The sequence below is a fragment of the Capricornis sumatraensis genome, chromosome 1 (assembly GCF_032405125.1).
Source record: "Capricornis sumatraensis isolate serow.1 chromosome 1, serow.2, whole genome shotgun sequence".
NCBI lineage: Eukaryota > Metazoa > Chordata > Mammalia > Artiodactyla > Bovidae > Capricornis > Capricornis sumatraensis.
The window spans coordinates 95,285,480-95,306,209 of record NC_091069.1 but is presented as its reverse complement, the minus strand read 5'-3'; the positions used below and the strand labels follow the sequence as shown (position 1 = coordinate 95,306,209).

At 36.8% G+C, this 20,730-nt stretch overlaps 1 protein-coding gene across 1 annotated transcript in view; it reads right to left on the bottom strand.

The window, feature by feature from the left end:
• Window positions 1-20,730, bottom strand: part of ALMS1 (ALMS1 centrosome and basal body associated protein) — a 189,251-nt gene that overhangs the window by 63,948 nt on the left and 104,573 nt on the right. Inside the window, exons 12-13 of the mRNA XM_068972319.1 lie at window positions 7,380-7,621; window positions 314-439 (exon numbers count right to left, since the gene is read on the bottom strand). Of these exons, the coding sequence (XP_068828420.1) occupies window positions 314-439; window positions 7,380-7,621 (368 nt within the window). The remainder of the gene's footprint in view (window positions 1-313; window positions 440-7,379; window positions 7,622-20,730) is intronic.

Sequence of the window (20,730 nt, the reverse complement as noted above, 5' to 3'; positions counted from 1 at the left end):
ATAGCTTAGTATTTGAAAAAAATACTTCTTGTAATTCTATGCTGCTGATGATTCATATCCACATGATGATGGGGAAAAAGATCACCCAACCAAAAACTAAGGTCACGGTTGAACAGAGAAAACTTGGAAACCTTTGTCCTAGATGGAATCCACTAACCAAAACGTGTAACTGTTCACGCAATTTTCTTGAAATATTTATTAAATGTTTGAGTGTACACAATATATCTGACACCTATCTGAACCAGAGACTGATCAAAAATAGTTCCATATTTCACTTAAAAACTCAATAGCAATGAGCTTTCATATGTCATACCTGAGTGTGAGCTCTCAATGGTGGTGTCTGATTTGGAATCCGTAGATGAAGGGATCTGTGTTAATTGTGGAACATAGTACATCTTCGTACTACCAGAAGGCTTATACGGCAATAGTAAAGGCTGGCCTAAGGAGATAAAGATCAGAATAATTATTAAGAAAACATTTATTAACTAACTGAGTAAATATTAAGTACCCTTCAAGATTCTTGGGATATATTCATGAACTAGCATTCTAGAAGGAGATAAACAGTAAACAATTAGCACACTAAATAAGTAAACCATCTAGTATTTTAATAAATTATTAGTGATATAAAAAATTAGAAAATGCTGAGGAAGATAGTAAGTACTGGAGAAACTGCAGCAGCATGCAGTTTAAACAGAGTGGCTTTAGCACCTATTCCAATATATAGCAATCTATTCAAATATATTTCTCTAAGAAACAGTTTACCTTATACTGAACCCAAACCTGGTCACTCTTAACCCTTACAACTCAACTTTGGAGGTTCTGCCTCTAGAGTCATAGGAAATAAATCTAATTCTATTATACGTGGCAGATTTTCAAACTAAAAGTTTTCTATTATAAAAGTATAAATTCTCAATACACAAAAGTAAAAGAGACAAAGTTCTACTATCAAAGATAGCTATTATTAACACTTTAATGTATTTCCTACATGTCTTTCCTCAGTATTTGTTTACATAGTTGTGTACAGTACATATAACTTAGACTTCAGCTTTTCCACTTTACATTAATACAATTTTCATTTTATTTCACAGCTTCACATTTTAAAAAAATCATTATACTACAAATTAAGTATATTTAATCCTTCTCCTAATGTTAAAAATTAGGGGTAAACTAAATTTTCAATAATTGAGAATTCTGTGAAAAAAGACTTCCTGTTTATAGCATACCTATTCTCCCCTGCTGTCCCGTATCACATAGATTTTCTGATTTCAGAGTTAAAAATTATGTCATTTATAAAGTTGTTTTATTATAAACTTCTAAAATTCTTTCTAAAATGTCTGTGACAGTATAATAATTTGATTATTATAGAGGATGAAGTCTTTTTCTGTATACTTTTCTTTCATGATGTGGTAGAAACATTCATTTTATAACAGCATCTTTTTAAAAAATTAATCAGTTAATTAATGGCTGTGCCGGGTCTTTGTTGCTACTCACAGGCCTTCTCTAGCTGCAGTGAGTGGAGGCTACATTTTTGTCGAGGTGCATGGGCTCTAGGCACCTGGACTCAGTAGTTGCGGCTCATGGGCTTAGATGCCCCGAGACGTGTGGGATCTTCCCAGACTGGGGATCAGACCCATGTCCCTGTTCAGTTCAGTTCAGTTCAGTCATTCAGTCATGCCAGACTCTTTGCGACACCATAAACCACAGCACTCCAGGCCTCCCTGTCCATCACCAACTCCTGGAGTTCACCCAAACCCATGTCCATCGAGTCGGTGATGCCATCCAGCCATCTCATCCTCTGTCGTCCCCTTCTCTTCCTGCCCCCAATCCCTCCCAGCATCAGAGTCTTTTCCAATGAGTCAACTCTTCGCATGAGGTGGCCAAAGTACTGGAGTTTCAGCTTCAACATCAGTCCTTCCAGTGAACACCCAGGACTGATCTCCTTTAGGATGGACTGGTTGGATCTCCTTGCAGTCCAAGGGACTCTCAAGAGTCTTCTCCAACACCACAATTCAAAAGCATCAATTCTTTGGTGCTCAGCTATATTTATAGTCCAACTCTCACATCCATACATGACCACTGGAAAAACCGTAGCCTTGACTAGACGGACCCTTGTTGACAAAGGAATGTCTCTGCTTTTTAATATGCTGTCTAGGTTGGCCATAATTTTCCTTCCAAGGAGTGTCTTTTAATTTCATGGCTGCAGTCACCATCTGCTGTGATTTTGGAGCCCAGAAAAATAGTCAGCCTCTGTCTATTTGCCATGAAGTGATGGGATCAGATGCCATGATCTTAGTTTTCTGAATGTTGAGCTTTAAGCCAACTTTTTCACTCTCCTCTTTCACTTTCATCAAGAGGCTCATGTCCCCTGTATTAGCAGGTAAACTCTCCACCACTGGACCACCATGGAAGTCCTCTGTAACAGCGTGCATGTGTGGTCAGTCACACCCAATACTTTGTAGCTCATCAAGCTCCTATGTCCATGGGATTGTCCAGGCAAGCATACTGGAGTGGGTTGCCACTTCCATCCCCCAGGATCTTCCTGATCCAGGGACTGAACCCACACCCTCCACTCCCCCCACCATCGCCTGCACTGTAGGCAGATTCTTTACCACTGCCACACCTGGGAAGTCCCCTCTGTAACAGGATCTTAATGTTAGGCTGGGTACATACTGTCCATCTGTACATTATATTTCCCAATCTTCCCTGCAGCCATGTATGGACATATGACTAAGTCTGGGCGCATAAGTCAAGTGTGAGAATAATGTGTGCAACTTCTAGGTTATCTCATTAAAACACTCCATCAGCTACTGCTAAAATTTATCCTCTTACTCTTCTTTTTCAGAATTTTCTTTGTTATTCTCCATGATAAAATTTAAGATCAATTAAACAAGTACAAAACAACAATTTTGCTAGAATTTGAGTAGAAGGGAACCCACTCCAGTATTCTTGCCTGGAGAATCCCAGGGACGGCAGAGCCTGGTGGGCTGCCATCTATGGGGTCGCACAGAGTCAGACACGACTGAAGCGACTTAGCATCAGCAGCAGCAGCAGCAGTATGTTAAGAGTATAAATTCATTTGGGAATAAATGACATCTTTACAATATTCAGTTTTACTATTCAGAAGTATTTCATCCCTTCTTTTAATCTACTGGTCCTTTCTTTTCTATCCCTACACAGTGAAAGTGAACGTGAAAGTGAAAGTCGCTCAGTCATGTCCGACTCTTTGCGACTCCATGGACTATACAGAACAGTCCGTGAAATAGAATCCATGGAATTCTCCAGGCCAGAATCCTGGAGTGGGTAGCCTTCTCCTTCTCCAGGTGATCTTCCCAACCCAGGGATCAAACCCAGGTCCCCAGCATTGCAGGCGGATTCTTTACCAACTGACCCACAAGGGAAGCCCAAGAATACTGGAGTGGGTAGCCAATCCCTTCTCCAGCGGATATTCCTGACCCAGGAATCAACCCGGGGTCTCCTGCATTGCAGGTGGATTGTTTACCAGTTGAACTATCAGGGAAGCCCCATCCCTACACAAAGGTTGTACAAAATTCTTGTTCAGGTTACTTCTGAATATATTATGGGATTGTATCACATCTTGATGAAAGTGAAAGAGGAGAGTGAAAAAGTTGGCTTAAAGCTCAACATTCAGAAAACGAAGATCATGGCCTCTGGTCCCATCACTTCATGGCAAATAGATGGGGAAACAGTGGAAACAGTGACAGACTATTTTTTGGGGCTCCAAAATCACTGCAGATGGTGATTACAGCCATGAAATTAAAAGACGCTTACTCCTTGGAAGGAAAGTTATGACCAACCTAGATAGCATATTCAAAAGCAGAGACATTACTTTGCTGACTAAGGTCCGTCTAGTCAAGGCTATGGTTTTTCCAGTAGTCATGTATGGACGTGAGAGTTGGACTGTGAAGAAGGCTGAGCGCCGAAGAATTGATGCTTTTGAACTGTGGTGTTGGAGAAGACTCTTGAGAGTCCCTTGGACTGCAAGGAGATCCAACCAGTCCATTCTGAAGGAGATCAGCCCTGGGATTTCTTTGGAAGGAATGATGCTAAAGCTGAAACTCCAGTACTTTGGCCACCTCATGGGAAGAGTTGACTCATTGGAAAAGACTCTGATGCTGGGAGGGATTGGAGGCAGGAGAAGGGGACGACCGAGGATGAGATGGCTGGATGGCATCACTGACTCGATGGACTGAGTCTGAGTGAACTCCGGGAGTTGGTGATGGACAGGGAGGCCTGGCGTGCTGCAATTCATGGGGTCGCAAAGAGTCAGACACGACTGAGCGACTGAATTGAACTGAACTCAACCAATCACATATCTGAACAGAATTTTGTAGACAGCTATGAGCTCTGATCAAACAGACCAGCTTCTTCAGTTTATCCTTACAGACCATGATTTTCCCTTGTATCCTGTCATCACCTCTAGATGGACTCCTAGTTACACATGTCTAGTTTATAAAAATCACTTGATCTTAGCCAAAAGGCCAAGAAGTGATATTCGAGATAGTCTGATAGCCCCAGGAATGAGAACTCCCTCACTCTGGACACAATAACTTTTATATTACTTGGAATTACCACTCCATCATTCTGATGATTTGATATGAAATCCATATTACTAGTACCCTGCTTTCAAACAAGGAACTAACTTCAGAGTGAAGGAATGAGACAAGAGGCTGATGCCTAAAGGAATTCATTGTTCTCATCACAAGTCTGATCACCCACAACTATGGTAAACTCACAAAAAAAGAAGAAAAAAGTGAGTGAACAGTTCACTGAAACCACTGCGGCACAAGCTGGTGGGTATTGCTTTCTGAGGCTGGAACACTAGCTTACAGAACATGGCACATGCTCAGAACCATACATGGTTCTGACACTTCTATCCCACAGACAGAATGCATGCATTCAGGAAAAAAGGTAGAAGCCTTTAAAATCTTTCCTTTCCATCTCTGTGACTGTGCTTTGTTAGATGGCAGATATTAGAAATAAGGGAGGGGCAATTCTATCAAGAGACAGGAGCCATCTAGTCATTTTACATTCTTTATGTCACTGAAATAGTGACATAAGCAGGCAATAGGGAGTGACAATGTTGACTAAACTATGACTGACCTTAACTATCAAGGAGAAATAAGGTTACCTTAAAAAAAAGACAGTCAATAGGAGTCTGGCTAATAACAAGGGGACCACTTTACCAAGCTTGATCATAGAAATTAACAAAAAATTATTTTAAACTTATATGTACAGGGCTAGTAAAGTTTTAGCCTACTTAAGAATACTTGTACCACTGCAACAAGCAAAAACCCAGCTAATGAGAACCTGGCTGAATTCAAGGGGAAAAAAAAGAGATGTATAGAGGATGGAAGAATTTAAATAATAGAAAAAATGGGCTGTAGCTTTCACTTCTATTTGGACACGCTGCAGTCATCATTGTTAGAATATTGATTTATTAGTTTTCTTCTTCTGTCAGTGTATGTAAATTTAGTTCAAAGTTCGCAGAAAATGGACAATAACATTTGGGCAGAATTACAGTGGACCTAGAGCAAGAATGGCTATCATGTGAAGATGGAGAATTCTGAGAGAGATAGGTGAGTTTTTGAATTGTCAACAAGTTTATATGTATGGATGTACAAGTCTTAAAGTGTGAACTGCCTTTCTATGGGGGAAGAAGCCACTGTACAGCAAATCAAAATTGTTCCTGGAAGAGAAAAAAAGGACTGGAGAATGGTAAAGAATAAAGTTCAACTGTAAAATTTACTTCTTCAAAAAACTTGAAAATGGAATTAAATGTAGACATACAGCATATTACCCTTAATTTAATTCAGAGCAGTGGACACCCAATCATAAATTTAACTTATTATTCTGTATATTTTAAAATATTTTTGAAAATTTTACTTTTAAATTCACAGATTTAATCTTTTATTGGTAAACCAAACAATATTTACCTTTTAAAGTAGTCTTTTCTCCCAAGTACCTGTATGTAAAGGTAAAACTACATAAACTGTAGCCTCTATATAGACTGATCCATTTGATGTCAGAAGAGGTATAAAATACAATTTCATAGTTGGATATCCTCTCTTGTGCTTCTGCCACCAACATGAGAACACAGCCAAGAGTAGCCTGGCTTTCAGAACAAGGCAGGTAGAACAGACCCAAAGCATTTTTGCAACCTGATGCCAAACTTCAACTGACTAGTAAGCCCATGAATGAGAAAAGCAATGTCTGCTACAAACCTCTGAGATTTTCGAGGTTCTTACGTGGTATAATGGTGGCAATAGGTAACTGATACATTAAAGATTTATTAGACTATACATTTTTGGGGTATATTTTTATATTACAATAAAAATATATGAAAAATATTAACTATCTCAACATATAAACGTATTTATTCAAATTAAATTCAGTGCAATTTAAATTCAGAACAAAGCAATTTTCTTTATACATTTAAAGCATATCCCATCTTTATCTACAGACCCATAAACTTTTTGCACAAGTAGGAAAACTTAAAATTTATTTTGAATAGATTTGTACAAGTTACTGGATAGTTTAAAATTAGTAATGTAAAGCTTCCACTTTTATTTAGAGGAAGAATAGGAAATTAATTTTCCAGTTACTGGTCTGAAAAAGAAAACAGCTTGCTATAATTTTGAATGTTCCATAGTATAAGCACTATAAAAATATTACTGTCAAGATAGCATACAAACACCCTAAATGTAGACCCTATGGTAGAGACTGCTAGCTGTTCACCAAATCTCATTTCTTCTTCATCCTGGAAAGCACAATTTAACTGACCCTAGTCAGTGGAAAGTGATCTGGGCCACCTCTAGGACCGGCACGTAAGAGCCTCCCACATGTGCACCTCCACGTCTTCCTTCCTTGCAGTTGACTATGATGGTGAATCCACCGTTCCATGTTTTAAAGACAGCAGGGTCATAGCCAACCTGGGTCCCTGGTCAATGTTTCACGAGCAAGAAATAGACTGGTATTGTGTTTGCAAAATCTGTTTAACATATACGAAATGATAGTTTAGGAAAAAAAAGCCAAATCATTTGCCCGCCTCTCTTAAACTGAACCTCTACAGTTATTTCAGCTTTCATGAACTACTTGCAGGCTTATGACAAGTATTATGAGATGAAAATATGTCAACCACAAGTAGCATGTGCTTCACATAGGTTGCTAACTCCAATGGAATAGAAATAAAAACATAATAAACAATATTCTCCTTATAGCTATGAAAAACAAATGATATAATCACGTACAGCCTAATGATTAAAATTAAAATCAGGTTTTTTAACTAAAAGGACTCAATCAAGAAATTTCTTAATTACAGACGAAAGTTTGTAATATGACCTAAAATGCAATTCTCTTACCATCTGTACCATGAGGAACAGTAATCTGTTGAACTGAAGATGATGAAGCAAACTTGACAGGAACATTACCCAACTTCTGTGTGTTGAGCTCTGGAATTTCACGTCCATGATCTTCAGCATTAACAAAAATTTCAGATGAAAACGTGGCTTTACCTGGACTTTCTGTTGTTATCTGAGTGACTGCGTCAGATGATAATTTTCCAGAGGAGGGAGAAAACAGGGTCTTAATCTCCTCTGGTGATCTGAAAAAAAAGAGAAAGGGCACAGCAGGTCATATTCTTGGCTTATCACAAATTGTTATTTCTTTCCAAACATCACTTCAATATTTTGTGGAGACATATCAGACTTCAATGGTGAAGTTATTTCTGGAGTACACTTTGCTTTTTTAGATACTTATTACAATGTGATCACATTTATTTTAAAACTGACTTTTATTTTCAATTCACAGTGCTATTTAATAAGGACAAGGTCCTTTTCAGTTGAAGTGGAAATATATCCATTCAAAAATAAAATTACTGGAAGTACACTATAAATTAGGGGAGTATGCTAAACACATAGAGTGTACAAAAAAACAAGAAATAAAACCTTTCCTCAAAAAATTTATATGTCAGTGGGGGAACTAGAGGTTTTTAAGGTTGCAATTATGTATAAAGATTATAAAGAATACATATTAAGACATAATGGAGTAAATAAATGACTGTATAAACAACTAAATAATAGGAGGGAGAAGACAAATCATGCTAATAGAAAACCCCCATATGTAGGTAAGCCCCTCTTGCCATTAGGCTCCTCCGCAAGGAGGTGAAGCTTAATCTTCTTAAGTTCAGTCCTGAGTTCACTGAGTTCCAAAGAAGAGAGCAAAAACAGCAGAAAAAGTAACTTCACAGTGGAGAAACCTGGCAAACACCATGTTATCCAAGTGATGATGGTTCGCATCACCAGTGATACCATGTGGACATTACATATTCTCTGTTACGATGTGGCGAGCATTCACCTATGGTATTCTTTGCCAAATCCCAGAACTCCAGTCTAATCATGAGAAAAACATCAGCCAAACTCAGATTGAGAAAAACTCCACAAAATGCCAGACCAATATTCCCCAAGACTGTCAAAATCATGAAAAACATGGAAGGGATGAGGAACTGTCATAGACCAGAGAGGACCAAGGAGACCTGACAACTAACTAAATACAGTGAGATACACTGGATAGGGTCCAGTATATCGGGGACAGGGAAAGGTCGCCAATGGGAACACTAGTGAGATCTAGAGAGTCTGAAGTTTAGTTAATAGTAATATATAAATGTTGGCTTCTTAATTTTTAAAAATATACTATGGTAAAGAGGTTAACTAACAGTAGGAAAAACTGGGAGAGGAGTTAACTGTGTTATGTTTGTATCTTTTCTTCAGATTTTAAATTATTTGAAAATAAAAAATATTTATTTTTTTAAAATGTAGTAATGTTGGATTTCCCTGGTGGGCCAGTGGTTAAGAATCCTCCTGCCACTTCAGGGGACATGTGCTCAATCCTTGAACTGGGAGGATTCTGCAAAGAGTGGGGTGACTGGGCCCATGCCACAGCTATTGAGCCTGTACTCCAGAGCCCACAGAAGAAGTCACCACAATGACAAGCCCAAGCACCGAATGAGAAAGGCCCCACACAGAAACAAAGACCCAGCACAGTCAGAAAAAGAAAAAAGGAGTAATACTGTATTGTATCATATTGATGTAACAGCTGTATCACAAAACCAGAGGAGCTTTTAAATCCCTATCCTTTGTCTACTAGTCAGTAATTAAAAGGACATCTCCCTTATGTATATAGAAGCAAAAATCCTAAAATGTTAGACAACCAAATGTACAGTGAGTGAGTGAATGTCTGTGTGCATGTGAATGAATTCCTACCAAGCTGGTTTACTCCAGAAGTGCAAGGTAAGTTAACATTCAAATATCAACCAATATAATTTACCACATCAAAAGAAGAAAATTTGCATGATCGTATCAATATAGTCAGATAAAACATGATGAAATTCAATAATTACGTATGATTAAAAACTTGTAGCAAACGGAAACTACAAAAAACTTTAGAGCCATGATCCTATTTATAGTGAAATGTGAAGAATGTCCACCGTAGGAACAAAATAAGGATGCTAACTCTTACCTTCTCTATTCAGTATGTTAGTAAAAGTCTTAAATGGCATTAGCAGTAAGGCAGGAAAAAGAAATCAGACATATAAGGATAAGAAAGGAAGAAATAAAACTGTCACTTTTCATATTTGATATAATTAGGGATACAGAAAATCTAAAACAATCTATAGATAACTTATAAAATATGTTAACTTTTCAGAAGAGTTACCAGATAAGAGAACAAACTTTTAAGAATTCCCCTATATTCTTTGGTATCTGAACAGTTATACAATTAAAAATCAAAAGAAATGCAATATACATTATCATCAAAACATCAAATACCTAAGTATAAAAAAGATATAAGAACACTAAACAGAAAACTATTGATACATCACAGAGAGAAATTAAAGGTGGTCTGAATAGGATTTCCACTTCCAGTTATGATATACAGGTACACCTCATTCTATTGCACTTAACTTTATTGTGCTTTGCAGATATTGCATTTTTTTAAACAAATTGAATTTTAGTTAGTAGTAATAGTAATATATAGTTAATAGTAATATAAAAATGTTGGCTTTTTAATTTTTAAAAATATACTATGGTAAAGAGGTTAACAATAGGAAAAACTGTGGCAACCTTGTGTCAGGTAAGTCTATTGGTGCCATTTTGCCAACAACATTTGCTTACTTTCTGGCTCTATGTCACAATTTGGTAATTCTCACAATATTTCAGACATTTTCATTATTATACTTGCTACATGATCCATGATCAGTGATCTCTGATGTCACTATTGCAAAAAGATTACACCTTTCTGAAGGTTCAGATGATGGTTAGCATTTTTAAGGTCTGCTTGTAATTAACATATGTACATCGTTTATACATAATGCTGCTGCACACTTAGACGACAGTATAGTGTAAACAAAACTTTTACATGCACTGGGAAATGAAAAAATCCACGTGACTTGCTTTACTAACATATTCACTTTATTGTAATGGTCTGGGACCAAATCCATATCTCTATAATACGTCTGCACTAGGTGGCCACAGAAAATCACTCCTGTTGCAACAAGTAAACAAAATTGAATAAATTATATAAACATTATAGTTTAAAAATATCACAGAGCTACAGAAGCAATCAAGAAACAATATCAACTAATATGCTAGAAAGGGACATTTAGAGATCTAAGGCAGGGGTATTTGGTGTAGGAAGACATACTCTTCTGGAAAGAGAAATTACCAGAGCTTTTGGTGAACTCATTTGCTGGCACAATGGAGTGAAATCTAGCAGAAAACAAAGTCAACCTGATGGGGGACTGAGTCAAGAAAGCTGAGTGAAATTTCCTGCACAGTCAAAGAACTAATGAAACAGAAATCCCACTAGATAAAGGGGCTTGTTTTTGAACAAGCCAGTTCAAATTCGCCAGTTTTTGAACCTACATAAGATAGGAAGCTAAATAACTAATGCTTGAGAGAAAGAAATTTCAAGTGACAAATCCAAGACCAGGAGATGACTGTGGCTCAGATCATGAGCTCCTTTGGCAAAATTCGGCCTTAAACAGAAGTAGGGAAAACCATTAGGCCATTTACGTATAATCTAAATCAAATCCCTTATGTACAGGGATCCCTTCCCTTTCCTTCCCACAGTGGAAGTTACAAACAGATTCAAGGGATTAGATCTGATGGACAGAATGCCTGAAGAACTATAATGGGGGTTCGTAACATTGCACGTAGGTGGCGACCAAAACCATCTCCAAGAAAACGCAATAAGGCAAAATGGTTGTCTGAGGAGGCCTTACAAATAGCTGAGAAAAGAAGAGGAGCAAAGGAGAAAGGGAAAGATATACCCATCTGAATGCAGAGTTTCAAAGAATAGCAAGGAGAGATAAGAAAGTCTTCTTCAGTGAACAATGCAAAGAAATAGAGGGAAAAAACAGGATGAGAAAGACTAGAGACCTCCTTCAAGAAAATTAGAGATACCAAAGGAACATTTTATGCAAAGATGGGCACAATAAAGGACAGAAACAGTATGGACCTAACAGAAGTGAAAGATATTAAGAAGAGGTGGCAAGAATATACAGAACTGTAAAAAAAAGGTCTTAATGACCTGGATAACCATGATGGTGTGGTCATTCACCTAGAGCCAGACATCCTGCAGTTTGAAGTCAACTGGGCCTTAGGAAGTATTTCTATGAACAAAGTTAGTGGAGGTGACAGAATTCCAGGTAAGCTATTTCAAATCCGGAAAGACGATATTGTTAAAGTACTGCACTCAATATGCCACCAAATTTGGAAAGCTCAGCCTAAATTATCTCTAAGTAAAAAGGCTTTGACCCAATTAGTAAGAAATTAAAATTAAAATTAACTGGTTGGCACCAACAAATTGGATTAACAGCATTTGTATATACAAGCAACCAATAACTAGAAAATACAAAATCTAAAATACCATATACAAAATTATCATAAAACATAACATGCTGAGGAATAAACTTAATGAAAAATGTGAAAGCCTATGCAATAAAAATTACATCTTACTGAGAGATATCAAGCCAGTGGCAAGGAGGGAGGAAGGGGAGAACATGTTCATGCTTGGAGGGGACTCCAGTATTACTAAGATGTCAATCATTCTCAAAATGACTATAGATTCAATGCAACATTGAACAAAATCCCAGGAGGATTTCAGAAGAAACTGAGAAGACTATTCTAAAATTTATATGGAACTGCACAGAATCTAAAATAGAAAAAAATAATGTTGAAAGTAAAATAAGCTTAGAGGACATAATCTGATTTCAAGACAATATAAAGCTACAATAACAAAAACATCATGGTATGGCTGCAAAGACAGATAAATAGTTCAAAGGAACAGAGTAAAAACTTAAAAATAAACCCCCATATAAAAGGTCAATTGATTTTTGACAGAGGTGCCAACTACTTCAATAAGGAAATAAATAATTATTTCAATGATGGTGCTGGAATATCCAGTAAAAGAAAATGGTCCTGAATTATGTAAACTACAGTACATACAGAAATTAATTTGATACAGATGAAAGACATAAAAAAATAAAGCTAGAACTATTTTCATTTCCAGAAGAAAATATAGGAGAAAATTTCACAACACTGGTGTAGGCATCATTCTTAGACAAGACACAAAAAAGTACCAACCATACAAGAGAAAATGGCTGTCCATCAACAGATGAATGGATAAAGAGGATACTGTATATACATTTATATATACAATAAAATACTCAGCCATAAAAAAAGAACGAAATTTTGGCACTTTCAACAACTTGGATGGACTGGAGGCTACGATATTAAGTGAAATAAGAGACAGAGATAAAATGTCATATGATATCAATTATATGCAGAATCTAAAAAATACAACAAACTAGAGATTATAACAAAAAAGAAACAGACTAACAGATACAGAAAACAGTCTAGTAGTTACCAGTGGGGAGGGGAAGGGCAATATAGGAGTAGAGGGTAAAGTGGTACAAACTATTATGCATAAAATAAGCTACAAGGATATAACGTACAACACAAGGAATATGGTTAATATTTTATAATAACTATAATAAATGAAGTATAACCTTTAAAATGGTGAATCACTATATTGTACACTTGCAACTTATGCAGTATAGAAAAAGAAAAATTAACAAACTTGATTTCATAAACTTAAAACTTTTTCTTCATGAAGCCACCAGGAAGAAAATGAAAATCAAACCTCATTCTGTGAGAAAATATTTGTAATACACAGAGGATCTATTATCTTGAATATATGAAAAATTCTTAAAATCATGATATAATCCAATGGATAAGAGTGAACAGACACTTCATAAAGATATAAAAATGGCCAAGAAGCACAGAAACAATACTCAACATCATGTGTCATCAGGGAAAAACAAACTAAAACCACAATAATGTATCATTTCACATCCACATTTAGAATGGCCAAAATAAAAAATAACTGGAAATACCAAGTGTCGGCAATGGAATTTGCATATGCTGCTACTGAGAACAAAAAATGATCGTCAGTTCCAGTTTTGGATAATCAATCATAACCCATTCTGTCTCTTCTACTAAGTGAAGCTATAAAACTGAGACAGACTACATGGAGCAGTTATTAGAAGACTTTTGAGAAATAACAGGAGCTGGCAATTTGATTTACTGGTACATCTGAAGTACCAGAGTCTGACACTTAGAAGTGGACATTAGTACAGACAGAAAGACCTCCAAGAAGAAGCCTTCTATTCAGGCATGAGAAGTGGAACTGGAAATAGTGTGAAAATCCCCTTTTCTTTTCTTTCTAGTAATCTCAAGCACTCAAGTGATTACATGGTGGCAGCAACACCAGCAGTAACAAGGAGTTTAAAACTCTGACAGAGGGAAACCCTCCTCTTCCACTAGAGGAGGTGTGGCCTCAAGAGGGTAAGGAAAATCTGTGATCTTTTTCTCTGTACTGAACCGCTTGGCACTGACACAGTCACAGGAAGCACACAAAAAACACACGAAAGAAAGGGCTAAGTTAAGCCCTGCTTTCTGTTCCGAGGACCTGAAAAGGGGAGCTCAGGGTGAAACACATAAAGGAAAGCATCTATTATAATTGCTAACAAATACGGACAGTACCACAAGTTGGTGGGGATGGAGAGTAACTGAAACATTTGTACATTGCTAGTGGGAATACAAAGGTACAGCCACTCTCGAAATCAGCTTAGCATAGTTTAGTTCTAAACAGTTCTTGTGAAGTTAAATACACACACATACCACATGACTCAGCAGCTCTAACTATATATACATATATATATATATAAATATATTCTTATTTTTTTAGCAGCTCTAACTATAATCAGCTAAAACTGGAAACAACCCAAATATCCTTTAAGGAGTCAATGTACATAGATAAACTGTGGGTTGTTTTTTTTTTTAACTTTTTACTGCTTTATGCTTGTAAAAAGTAAAAAAGTAATTAAAAAGTAAAAAACTACTGATTGACAAAAAAAGATGGACAAATCTTAAATACACTTTGTAAAAGATGCCAAACCTAAAAGGCTATTCTGTATTTTACGATTTCATTTACGTGACACTCTGGAAAGGCAAAACTTGGACTAAGAGAAATGCTTCATACGGAACTGTGATGTGGATTAATCAAAACTGACAGAACTAACCTTTTAACCACAAAAAGTGAATTTGATAGTATGTAAATTTTTTAAAAACTAACCAAGTTATTGGGGCAAGATGGAATATAGGATGTAAGAAATGAATCTAACAGTATTATTAATGAATCATATCATCATGCTAAAGCAAACAGGGAAGAAAATAACTAACCTGGGAAACAGCAACAATGTCTGGACTGAATACTACACATTAAAAACCTCGTTAAGTCGTCATTAAGTCGCTTGCTCAGTCGTGTCCAACTCTTTGCGACCCCGTGGACTGTAGCCCACCAGGCTCCTCTGTCCATGGGATTCTCCAGGCAAGAATACTGGAGTGGGTTGCCATTTCCTTCTCCAAAGGATCTTCCCAACCCAGGGATCGAACCCAGGTCTCCCGCATTGCAAGCAGACTCTTTAACCTCTGAGCCACCAGGGAGGCCCCCCCCAATCCTGCAAAAAAAAACCTATACATAGTTGGAGAATTTGTTTCTCACCTGGGTATGGGATAAGAATTCTGAAACTACATATACTGGGGTAAATATACTGTAGATAATGAGAGCCATGTTTATCACCATTGGAGAAAAAAGTTTATAAATAAAAGAAAAAAGCTAGAATCAACACCATGGTTCTAGACTAGTTGGAGGTATCAACACTGACCTGTGATTTAAAAAAAAATACACACACATAAATACATACACACATTACAATCAAGATAAAATGACTATAGATGTAGACACATGTGTGAGTTAATGCCTACAATCTTTAGCTTTATTCACTCACCAGGGAAAGAAGCAGTGTCATCCTAGTATGTCTTAAAAAAATCACAACACAAAGCAAAAAATATCTTGAAACAAATAAAACTGTGAACAAAACATATCGAAACCTATGAGACAAAAGCAGTTCTAAGGACATTTATAATGGTAAATGCCTTCATTAAGAAAAAAGAAAGGCCTCAAATAATCTCACACCTCAAGAATTAGAAAAAGAATGGACCAGCCCAAAGCACACAAAGAAAGGAAATAAGATCAAAGTAGAAGTAAGAAAAACCAAAGGAAAAAAAAGAGACCAAAAAAATAGAAAAGATCAAGATTAAGAACCTAGTTTTTGATGATAGACAAAAATGACAAACCTTTAGCTAGAATAAGGAAGAAGGACTCGATCAGAAATGAAAGAGAAGACATGACAACTAATACACAGGATCATAAGAGATTATTATGAACAGTTATATGCCAACAAATTGGATAACCTAGCAGAAATGGATAATTTCCACTATCCATAAGATACATACAATTTACCAAGACAGATTCATGAAGAAATAGAAAATATAAACAGACCAATGGAGTAAGGAAAAAAAATCAGTAATCAAATCTTCCCAATAGATGGTTTTAAGTGGTGAATTCTACCAAATGTTTCAGAAAGAAATAATACCAATCCTTCTGAAACTTGTCCAAAAATTGAAGAGAGAGGACCATTTGCAAACTCATTTTACAAGGCCAGCATTACCCTGATGACCCAAAGCTAGGTGAAGATATAGAAAACTACAAACCAATTATCTGATGAATACAGACAAAACTTCTCAACAAAATATTAGCAAACTGAATTAAACAGCACATTAGAATTATACACCAAGATCAACTGGGATTTATTTCTGAGGCATAAGGATAGTTCAACATATAAAAATCAATAAACATGTCACTTTAATAGAATAAAAGATTAAAGTAATATGATTATTTCAGTAGATACAGAAAAAGCATTTGATAAAACACATCTTTCTTGATAAAAACTCTCAACAAATTGGGTATAGAAGAAACATCCCTCAACATAATAAAGGTGATGTATGACAAACTCTCAGCTAACATCAAACTCAGTGGTGAAAGGATGAAACTTTCCCTCTAGTATCAGCAACGAGATAAGAGTGCCCACTGCTAGCACTTTTACTCAACACAGCACTACAAGTCCTAACCAGAATGATCAGGCAAGAAAAGGAAATAAAAGGCATCCAATCACTAAGGAAGAAGTAAGCGGCCTTTCTTTGCACATGATATAATCTAACATCTAACAGAAAATCCTAGAGACTAGAAAAAAAAAGTTACAAATAATCAATGAATTCAGTAAAGTCACAGGATGCAAAATCAACACAGAAAAATCAGTTGTACACTAACAACAAAATATCTGAAAAGAACTGAAGAAAATCTCATTCACAATAGTAACAAATCAATAAATACCTAGAAATAAATTTAACCAAGGAGGTAAAAGATCTGTTCACTGAAAACTAAGACTTTGATGAAGGAAACTGAGGAAGACACAGACAAATGGGAAGACACATGAAATGTGTTCATGAACCAGAAAAATATTGTTTAAACATCTATATTCCTCAAAGCCATCAATATACATTCAATGCAATCCCTACCAAAATTCCAATGCCATTTTTCATAGAAAGAGGAAAAACAATTCTAAAATCTGTACAGAGTCACAAAAGACCCTGAATTGCCCAAGCAATTTTGAGAAAGAACAAAACTGGAGGTACCACACTTCCTGATTCCAATCTATAACACAAAGCTACAATAATCAAAACAGTATGGTACTGGCACAAAAACAGCCACAAAGATCAGTGGAACAGAACAGAGAACCCGTAAATAAACCCCTACACATGCATTCAACTAGTATTTTACAAGGAAGCCAAGAATACTCAGTAGAGGAAAAACAGTCTCTTCAACAGAAGGTGCTGGAAAAACTAGATAATCACATGCCCAAAAAATGACACTGGACTCCTATTTTAATACTAACAAATTAGCTTGAAATGGGTTAAAGATTTAAACATAAGAGCTGAAAACATAAGCTCCTAGTAAAAACACAGGGAGAAACTCCTTGGCATAGGTCTTGCCAGTGGTTTTTTGGATGTAACACCAACAGCACAAGCTACAAGAGCAGAAGTCAGTATGCAGGACTACATCAAACCCCAAATTTTCTGTACAGCAAAACAGTCAACAAAATGAAAAGGTAACCTACACTGATGGACTTCTGCAGCATTTTGCCAAGCGAAATACACCAGACAGGGAAAGAGAAATACCATGGATCACTTACACGTGGAACCTAAACGAGAGGACACAGAGTCGAATGCTGTCTACCAGAAGCTGGAGGGCAGGAGAACTGGGGAGATACTGGTCCAAGAGTACAAACTTCCAGTTAGAAAATGAGTAAGTTTTGGGGATCTATGCACAGTGCTGTGATGATAGTTAAAAATAATGTATTAATATAGTTGAAAGTTATTTTAGAGTATATCTTAAATTTTTTCACCACAAAAAAAGTAATGATAATTATATGATGTGATACAAGTGTTAGCTAACACTTATCACGGTAATTATTTTGCAATATAAGCGTATCAAATCAACACACTGTAGACTTTAAACAAGGCTGCGTATCAATTTTATCTCAACAAAGCTGGGGGGAAATCCTATACTCCAAAAAAGAAATAAGTATTCTTTGGGGAAATGATTGATTTCAGGGCTGTGACAGGGTACAGTAGCCAATCATGTTTTCAACTGCTAAAACTGAATCAATTTAGTAGTATTGGATTATAATCCAAAGGATGAAATAAATGCCCCTGAGTCCATATTAATGTACATGGAAAACTAAAGGAAAAAATAAACGGGAGGAACAACAGCTCTTGCTTACAGAAGAGTTCTGATTAGTAAATGTAGAAGGAATGAAGGAAATGATTTACCTACCAGGATTCTCTCTTTACAGTGGAGAATCTTGGCAGATACCATCTTTGTCAAGTAATCAAGGTTAACATCATCAGTAGTTGTATATCAACTTAATGTGCTTCCTGATGAAACGCACTGAAAATCGATAATCTCAATTTAATCTTGGAGACGACATCAGACAAAGCCAACCTGAAACCAAAATAACTAATTCTCTTCAAAGACTGTGAAAAATAAGGAAGTCTGAGAAACTGCCTTCAGTTTCTCCAGGAGATTAAGGAGCCAGAACAACTGGAGGAGGTTACCTAGAAAGAACAGCTAAATGCAAGGTGAGATGGTGGGATGGATCGGAGACAGAAAAGGTTCATTTCTGGAATAACCAGGAGAAATCCAAATTGGTCTACACATTTAATTATAATTTTGTATGATGGAGAATTTCTTAGTTTTGGTAAATGTTTTATGGTTATGATGTTAGGATAAGATGTTAACATAAGGGGAGGTTTAGCAAAGGGTATATTGCCAACCTCTAAAATATTCCCCCAACGGAACTTCCCTAGCGGTTCAGTGGTAAGACTCCATGCTTCCAATGCAGGGGGTAGTTTGGAAACTAAAATCCCCCATGTCACATGGCATGGCCAAAAACAAACAAACAAAAATCCCCCAGGTGATCTCTGCTTCCTGGTATTCATGCATTTGAGTAATCCCTAACCCGTGAGGGCTGGCCAGAAATACTGATTCATTTCTTACTAGTATTAGAATGTGGCAGAGGTGATGAGATTCACTTCCAAGGTTAGGTTACTACAAAGTAAAGACTGTGTTTTGTCTTGGGCACATCTGAACTCTCACTTGCTCACTTGAGAAAAGCTTAATTGTCACAGCTGCCTTAAGGAAGGAAGAAGCCGTTTCTGGCCAGTAACAATGTGAGTGACCTTAAAAGGACATTGGTCTTAGTCAAGTCTTGGGATGGGACCACAGTTGCAGCCAATACCTTGTTTGAACCCCATGAGAGACCCGAAGCCAGAAGCACCTAGCTAAGCCATGCCTGGATCTCTGACCCACAGAAACTTGGGGTAGTATTTACTGTTTTAAGCTTCTACATAACAGATAACACAGGAACTCTACTATTTTTGCAGCTCCTCTAAGTCTAAATTTAATCTCAAAATAAAGTTTAATATTCTTAAACATTTTATGTATATATACACACATATACAGTGAGTGTGTATATTATTTACAGATTCTGGAGTCAGACAGACTAGGTTCAAATGTTATTTTTAACAGTGAATGGTCATATGAGAGTGAAGTCGCTCAGTCGTGTCCAACTCTTTGCGACCCCATGGACTGTAGCCTACTAGGCTCCTCTGTCCATGGGATTTTCCAGGCAATAGTACTGGAGTGGATTGCCATTTCCTTCTCCAGGGGATCTTCCCAACCCAGGGATCGAACCTGGGTCTCCCGCATTGTAGACAGATGCTTCACCAGCCGTCTGAGCCACCAGGGTAATCTAGGGCAAATCATTTAATCTAAGGTTTGTAAAACCTATAAGTTGAGATAATAATACCTACCTATGATGATTATACTAAGTATAAAATGATATAAACACTGACTACAGTGCCTAGCATTCAGTACATTCTGGAACAGACAGCATTGTTATTAGTTCATATTTATAATAAGCTATAATTTTCTTTCTCATTCAAAGAATTCAGCTCCAATAACTTGACACTTTATCACTTAGAGTTTAAGTATTATATACAAACTTGCAAATCTTTTAATTTCTTAACACTTTTCACACCCAAAAAGGACCTATTTATAATACTATGGAAATCAGAGACTGACCTTGTTTTTATCTGCTCCAATCCAATTCTCAGTCACTAACTTTCAGAGCTATAATGGACCTCCAAGCTTTCCAACTATTTCTTCCCACCAATCATCCATATACGAGTGCCAAAGATATTAAATGACTTGTCCAAGAGCACAGCTGATAGGATAGGATAGGTTAAGTATGGCTCAGGATTTGGGAGACATGGTAACGTGGCAAAGAAGCGCTTGCTTCCATTGAGCAGACTGCATTATTTGAAACAACTGCTGCTTGCTGAAAAAGCAGCAGTGTCAGTGTCTCAGTTTTCCAGAGGGCAAATACGGATACCATCACCTTCCTTATAGGGTTAACAAGCACTAAATCAGGTAACATATGTAAGTCCCTCACTGCCATGACTACCACATGTGGATGGTGATTAAACATTTTTTCTCTTCTTTTCAAGGCTCACCGCTATGATCTATTACCTTCTCTACCATAACGTGAAAACAGTACACACAGAGGCTAAGTGTTCAGCCATATAGTAAAGGACTCATTAACGTAAAAGAGAATGAATGATAGTCTTA